General features: G+C 37.6%; 1 protein-coding gene across 1 annotated transcript; it reads right to left on the bottom strand.

Annotated features, from left to right (window-relative positions):
• Nucleotides 1–5,418: 5,418 nt before the first annotated feature.
• On the bottom strand, nt 5,419–7,979 carry LOC108562621. Its single transcript, XM_017921026.1, has 2 exons — nt 7,933–7,979; nt 5,419–7,867 (listed from the first exon to the last, which is right to left on the bottom strand). Exon 2 carries the CDS (start codon nt 7,694–7,696, stop codon nt 6,104–6,106), a length of 1,593 nt encoding a protein of 530 aa, XP_017776515.1. The 5' UTR covers nt 7,697–7,867; nt 7,933–7,979; the 3' UTR covers nt 5,419–6,103.
• Between the last annotated feature and the right edge of the window lie 380 nt (nt 7,980–8,359).

Here is an 8,359-nt window from a genome sequence, read left to right as displayed (position 1 = left end):
ATATCGATACTTGCTAAATTCCCCAAACATTCAGCTTTCATATACATATTTTGGATTCATTCTATGTATTATAGTTTTCGAGTAAATCAATGAAATGTAAAAACACTGCTTTTTCGAGCATTTTAAAACTTTGAGCACGAATTACAGCCAAACGGCTAAAACCACAGTAATATATCGATACTTGCTGCATTCCGCAAACATTCAGCTTTTATATGCATATTTTGGATTCATTCTATGTATTATAGTTTTTGAGTAAATCAATGAAATGTAAAAACACTTCTTTTTCGAACGTTCTAATTTCAATTTTTCGCTGCTTTAAATAGTTGGATAGATGCTGAACTATTTTTTAAACAATTTCTATGTATTAAAAATAAAATTTTATTTAGAATCAAAGCATAATTATAAAAATAAATATTTTATTATATATCGATATGTTTTCATTGCCGTCAAAGATTATTTACATTTATATAATACCCTTGATGCAATCCCATCGGGGTTCTTCCCCCATCAAATTGTTTTCTCCTTTTATCTGCCTCGAGAGCTTGTTCAATGTTACCATCCCTTCTATCAATAAGCATTTTTATGGTTCATTGATTCGGATCTCATACGGATGTTTCAGATTTCCTTCAGCAATGATTCATATCTTGTTAGACCATACATTTCAAGTGTTCAGTAATGTTCATCAATGAATTCCGAGTGGTCTCGTATGAATGGTAATTGCAAAATTTCGTTATTACGTTACGTTACCTTATTTTCTCGTTCAAGTTTTCTTATTTTCCACATTAAATAAATGAAGTGGCTCTAATATCCGTTCCTTAAAGCCATGAACTCATCCACTGAGCTGCCGAAAGAGGTTTTCCCTGTTACAGCATACCCATAATTCCTTTATATTTGTTTCTCTTATGTAATTATGTAGTACTTTCAACATTTTTAATAAATAAATATGTTGTTGTTGTTGTCAATGTTGTTAATTTACTTTTATACTTTAGAGCAATACTTAGCATAGTCCAAGTAATCGGTTACGTCAGGACTGTTTGAATCGAGAAACTAAATACATACAAAAATACTATTTTGGTGTATAATGTTTTGTACTATAGTGAATTCAGACTAATAAAATCCGTACTATGCGAGGTATTACTGTATATAAATAAATATTAATTTCATGTCATTACTTTGCTTTTAATGTGCTTTATTACTGTAATTATTATGTTTTGCCTGTTGATAGAGTTCCCATTGATTTTATTGTAATTTATACGATTGCTTTCATAAGATATATTTTCTCTAGGTCGTAACTTATATTGATTTATAATTCGTTTGTTCTATTCCTATACCATATACCGATATTTATAGTCTCTATAAAGACTTTAGGACTTAATGCCATTGACATAAATTGATATATTATAGTACCGGCGCCAACGTCCCTAACATTATGTTTAATTTACTTTACTCAATACTTACTTCTCCATTTGTTTTAATACATAAAGCTGAATAAATTCTACGCACGATTCGGTAAGTTAATTGTCAAGTAGCACGTACATCTCAATAGTCCAATAACAAAATCAACATCGCAATATAAATTAAGTATAATAATTGCAATCAAAATTAAAAAATAAAAAGTGACCAAAGCCCAAATAGAAGTTATTTAAATTAATTATTTATGATTGTTGCAATAAATTGTTGTTGTTAAATTATATTAAAGTGAACATCCAACATATGTTTCTAATATTCAAATAATTATACTCTTTAAATGTGTTTTATGCAAACTGAAGACATGTGCATACGCATGCAACATTTCTCACCATATGTTGTATAATTTATCTAAATTTAAATGTATATATATGTAATTATAAGTAAATTTCTAGAAAGAGAAATTGAATAAAACTATTTTGTTGTTTGATTTATTAAAATATTCTTAATATTTTTCCTACTAGTATAATTATGATTCAATTATTACTAAACTATTATAGCCCGGATTCAATGTAGACAAATTTAGGACAACATACATTTTTATTGAGAAAACTTGTGTTTTTGGATATTTATTTGTTTAATATATATAACTATATAACATACAATGACAAAATGCTAAAATTTAGTTGAAGCTACAGTTTAACCGTATGGCGTATTATGTATATCAGTGTTTCTCAAACTTTTGCACTTAAAAAAATTAAAACATCCCCCGAACATGAAGAAAAATACAACAGTTCCGTTTGTTATCAATTTTTCTTCAACTCTTCCCCCTTGTTGACCCAGACTTTGAGAATCACTGATGTATATGTTGCAAAGGGGGCATAAGAATTTTAGAAAGATTTTGGTGAGGTATAGCATAAAAAAAGGTTGTGAATCACTGCTCTAAATATATTGTAAATAATTTAATAAGAAAAAATAAATACTTTAACAACATTTAATTATGCAATCTTTTTACCAAATAATGTATAGATTCGAATAACAAAGTGACATATGTCAATACTTCAAATTAAAAAAAACAAATCTAATTAGATAAATTTGACAAGGAAAACAATAATGGAAAATGTTTCACCGGAAAATGAAAGAATTCCTCGTTTCAAATTGAAACATACCAGTTTTGTCAAAGAAGTCCATTCGACATGAAGAATTCCAATCAATCGATCAACAGGAAGCGCCGAATGCAACAAAACAAAACAAAAAACATATAATAAATAGCCGTTGCTGCACAAAGGGGGGGCAGCAGTAAAATTGAAATTAAGTACGTCCCTTTGTGCAGCCGGAAACGCGCGTGGTTATAGGGTGTGCAATTTGATAATTCCAACCGACGATTTAATTCTATTATACGAAAATCCCTAACAATTAATATAAATCATAAAATTACCTAAAGCGCACACGCCCTTTACACATACGCACACACACGCATGCATACTGCATGGGATATATACAATATACACGCGTTAATTAAAATGCACAAAATCATTTCCGCGAGCTCCGCAAATTCGCGATTGCATATCCGGGCGTCGTCCAATTAAAACTTATTGCTAAAAATTAATTCGTAACAAAGCGCGATTTCATTAAAAGTTAATTAATTTGCTCCAGTAGTTTTGCGCTCTGCTTAGAACACGAGAAGACATTCCAATTTATTTTTTACTTCGTCCTTTCGATTTTGCGACAATTTTAATTATGAATCGAGTATAAAAAAAATTGCTCATTTTCATTATTTAAAATCTCTATTTACAAATATAAGAAATGAAAATAGTTTTACGTTGAAAATTGTTTTGATAAATTTGTAATTAAGTGACAAGTCTGTTAGTATATTATTATGAAAAGATGATTTATTGTCAAAACTGATACCCATGTCCTTGATGCGACAACGAGGGTGAACTTAGGAGATTAATAAATAATCTTGCTGACGTGGAATTTACTTACATGTATGTATCATATTCTAGAATTTATTAATATGTAAAGAAAGTATATAGTAACAAATATAATTAAAATTTAAAAATTGACAAATAACTGAAGAAAAACGTTAATAAAAAAATATAATTATAATAAAGTAACAATTACCAAAATAAGGTGAAAATAATTTGTTTATAATTTTAATGTAATGTATGAAGGAAAGTGTAAAAATTCAAACAAAAAATAAACTTACAAGAGAAACAGGTATAAAAACATTACCTTCAATTTGCTAGGTGTACATACAAACTTTGAGTTTATTTCCCGCATAGACGTAACTGGTTTATGCAAGTAAATACATTTAATCTTATAATGAATGATGTTTCTGTTTACATTATCATTGCTTGTTCGCTGCACAGACTCTATTATTGCATGTTTAGGACTAATTTGCGCTGTTTCATAATAATCTACCTTCTATCTATCTCCTAAACTCGATGATAATGATGATGATTGAAGAGTAAAGAAGGGTAAAGAAACGTTAAAATGAGAGAGAGTTATTAATTTCGTAAGGAAGCACGTTATCTTACAAATATTTAATTAATTTCGCGCAAGTTTTAATTAAAACTATTTAAATGAAGCGAAACTCGTAATTATTTTTAATTTACTTTAATTATTTTTGGAGAAAATGACCTGTGAAAATTAGCGGTTTTTTTATTTCTATTTTTTTCTCTCATATTTCTTTACTTGATGAGTGCGTGCATGTGTCTGTGTGAATTTTGAAAGGGAGAGGAAATGTGGGTTTTTGGTTCGAATTTCCCCACATGTGGAAATAAAGCGTGGAGCGTTGAGATTAGAAAGTAGCCTCGGCTCAATTAAGGATCTTGGTCGCAGCGCGTGTCTGTGTACGTATGTGGTGTATATATATACATGTTACTGTTTGTGTATATGTGAGTGCTCTAAGCCATTTCTTTTTGGTTTTGCAGGTTAATTGACGGTATGCTCGGCCGAGCGAAATGCTGCATAACTTTACACTTTATTACATCTAGCATTTACTCCAAAAAAAAAAGGAGACCGGAATGAACCCATCAAGGTGCTAGTTTTACAGCACCTGGCTTTGGTAAGGGCTTGATGTTGTGGGTATGCCGACCGGTTGCAATAAGGGATTAGCGGTAAACCCACCAAGCAAGGGTTGCGCGGCAATACTTGTTTGCTTCTCTCTTCTTATGACCGCCAGTTTTATTTTAAGCAATTTACTTTCTTTATTATCGGGATTTCCTACTTACCTACTAAGAGCGAGTGTTCACGGAACACCGTGCGCCCCCAGGGGAGAGGGAAGCAGAGCGCCTTTCTAAAGCGGCCATAATCTCGTTAATCCTTGTTTCGCGTGCGACGCGTCTCGTATATCCAGCAAAAAGAGAGATCGAGAGAGATTAAGAGAAAGATGAAAAGAGAGAGAGAGAGTGAGACCATTTGTTTTGCAAATTACGTTTTCAGTAATTTTTAGTAGGTCATTGTGTTAAAACGCTTCGATTCACCATAATTGCCATATTCAAGTTACGAACTCGTTACTTGACTCAATAATATCATATTCCAAGGACGGAGATGGACGACAACGCCGTAACCAGGACGACGGCGTCGCGACGTCTACGGCGACATTCCATTCGCCTTGTTTGCGCGGCCTGTGTCACCCCGCTGTCAACAGGTGTGCCTTTATTAAAACAGGAATATTGAACTCGCAGCTCAAATTGAAATTCTCTTCCTCCCTTTCTATATATTTTTTTTGCTCTCCTATTTTCGCCTGTTCCTCCCACTGAAATGAAATGGGAAGCGTCGCCGCCGTCGATGCCACCCCTTCAGCCGCCGGCACAACATCACACACTACCCCGCATCCCACCCCAAGTCTCTTTCGGTATTTATTATGGGTTTTATCTCTTTTATTCACAACTAAGCTACATATTATTTACATATAAAATAAATAAATATATAAATTATAATACATAATAATAAGAATAATGGAAGTATCTTCACCGTAGTCGTGTCCATCTCTTCGTACGGAGGTCATTAAGTGCACCCACAACCCCCTTAACTCGTTCGCTTATATAACGAAATGCAAGCTATTCTCGATTATGGCGGCTAAAGGTTATATCACTTAAGAATGAGTAAAGCGAAATGTTTGCCTTTGTTATTGGTTGCTATCGTCGTTAATTTCGTTCGTTAAATTCTTCTGTTAAATTATCGATAAGAAATTCGTTTGCTTGAGTATTTACTCTCTAAGTTATTTACACATGTAGTTGTGATCCCTACTAGCTACTAGACTAGTTGTAGTTTGCAGCTCCTCCATGGCTTCCTTACAAGTGAAATACTAATTAATAATTATATCTTACACGAAATATACTCAATTAAGGCGAAATACAAAACAAACAAAAAAAAAAGAAGGTATAGACAGTACGTATAAATAATTAAATAAATTAGATGTGAGAGAAGATAGGATGAGGTTAATAGATAATAAATAGTGGGATGAGGGTGTGGGCGGGGGATTTGGTGTTTGATTTACGCGTGTGTAAGTGAGTTTGTGTGCTCTGTGTATAAATGTGTATGAGTTTTGGATCCGTCGCACTAATTTTACGTAATGATCACTCTTAACCTGAACATCTTTGGAACCTTGATACAACACCTACATTGATATTAAAAAAAGTAATAATTAACAACAACATTAAATCGGTCGGCGAAGGAGGATGGAATGTCAGTTGGCCACTTTCACGAATTCGGAGTTGTCGTATCCTCTAGCACTCATGAAGGTGCTCGCAGTTCCTTTGCGGTCGATGGCGCGCACTCGGACGAAGAGGAAGGCAGCCACCAAACTGGCGACGATGAGGACGAGCAGCAGCATAACAAGACCAGCGACGAAGCTGGGCACTGACATGCAAATGGTCTCCGGGTCGGAAGATGAAGCCGACTGGATGACAACAGTCTCGTTACTGGCTGCCGAGTTCAAGGCGAAGTTTACATCACCGGGAGCGACTACTTGGATGATCCTGCTGGTGTTGACATCGGTCATAGCTTGTGCTTCGCGCTTGTAGACACGACTAACAACAACGTTCATAACATCACGCCTCCTACGAACTCCTTGAAGTTCAGCTGGAAAGTTCTCTACAGATCTTGGTTTGCCACCTAAGGTAGCCAAGTTGCCTTCGAATTCGTCAGCGATGCCTGTTTTTCTAACAGTATTGTAAAGAGCGTGATGTCCTGGTAGTGGTGGTGGCGGAAGGTGGATGTCTCCTTGGATTTGCGGGGATGGGGATGATGGGTTTGGTGGGTTTGAGGTGGACGAGGATGAAGTTTGAGCTTGCGGGGCTGGAACGATGTCAGGGTTGTTCTCGGAATAGGCTCCGCTTGGTCCAGATGGATGTCTTGGGTCGGGGAAGGCAGCTGGCGCACCGTAATCGGGTAATGGTGGTGGTCCATATTCAGCATGTCCGGCACCAGCGAAATCAACGTTTCCTCCTAATTGTGGTGGTCCGTAGGCAGCTTCTAATCCATTGCCATATCCGCACTTCGGTTCTGGGCAGTTGTAACGGCAGACTTGGATGACACATTGGAAGTGGACGTTCATGGAGTCGGGGAATTTGAAAGCTTGGAAGTAAGCGAAGGAGACGACGGATGCAGATGGTCCAAAGTTCTTGATCTTCTGGAACTTGCTCATAATCTTCGGGCGGACTACGCAACCGAACTTGTCCACGAGTTGAATGGGAGCACGCTTGCCATCGTGAGCAACGCAGTTACGCACCAACATATCGAATTTGTTTTCGTCATCCTTGATAGCAAGCACCATGGTCATGGTTTGGCCGATTTTCACGATACCGGATACTTCAGATGCCCATGGTCCCTTGCCTACTTGGATCTGCATCCAGCATTGCAGGTTGTCGCCGAGGAAGTTAGCAGTGACGGCGTGCAGCATATCGACTTGGAATGGACGGAAGGCGACGGCCTTCTCGTAAAAGTCGTACCAAGTGCAACGCAGTTTCCTGGCTTGATCCCAGACCTCTTGCACGTAAGGATCGTACTGAATGATGATAGTGTTCTCGACGTAGGTGCCGCTCGGAGTTGGGCTTCCGTAGTTGCTGTTGTGGTTTGGCGAAGAGGACATGCCGCAGCTGTTGAGGAAGATCTCGAAGGTGGCGCTGAGGTGACCGGTTCCAGGTTTCAAATGTACACAGTGCGGATCGCTGTAGAAGCCCTTGGAGAAGATCATTCCATAGAAGGGACGGTCGAATTCGATGTTGACTCGCATATGGGTCTTCTCGCATTGCACTTGTAGATGCTTGATTTGTGGCATATCGGGGGTGGCTAACGGCCAAGGCTCGTCAGAATTCTGCGCCCCGCCGGCTCCTTGCAGCAGTGAAGGTGGAGCGTATCCACCAGGTCCAGATAGTGGAGGCCCATATACAGCGCGGTGCTCCAACGGTAATGATGCCGAATCGGAAACAGGAGCATCGCAGCTACTTTCCTGCAATGTTCGAATGTACGTAACAACATGCTGGTATGCGTGTATTAATTCGCGGTGTCACTCACCTGAAGCAGCAAGAGAGCTGTTAGCAGGCCGAAGATGATGAGCCGCGTGGTCATCGTCGCTGTCTGCTAGATCTGCAAAAAGAAGAACGAAGAAAAGAACAATGTGAAATTAAGTTTATGATGTGATATTGAACGGCGCGATTCGCGATTGATCCACCTTTCCGCACCTGACGAACTCTGACCCACTAACACACTCAACGCAAAGCCGTCCCGCATGAAGCAGCAGCAACAGCAACGACAGCAGCAATAGCAACAGCAGTAGCGGCGCATGCAACTCAATCAACAAGTCCTCTGGCTGTTCTTCGCCGAAGATCCGTACGCGCCTCCGCTGCTGCTTCACTCCCCCTAAACTAACAAGAAACTTCCACACTTGTCCCACTTTCACCCTTCGGCAGCCGTACAACAACATGTGTTACCTCACTCATGC

This window comes from Nicrophorus vespilloides, unplaced genomic scaffold (assembly GCF_001412225.1).
Source record: "Nicrophorus vespilloides isolate i.1.1-1 unplaced genomic scaffold, Nicve_v1.0, whole genome shotgun sequence".
Taxonomy (NCBI): domain Eukaryota; kingdom Metazoa; phylum Arthropoda; class Insecta; order Coleoptera; family Silphidae; genus Nicrophorus; species Nicrophorus vespilloides.
The sequence above is the reverse complement of the archived record's forward strand: the minus strand, read 5'-3'. Positions and strand labels throughout refer to the sequence as shown.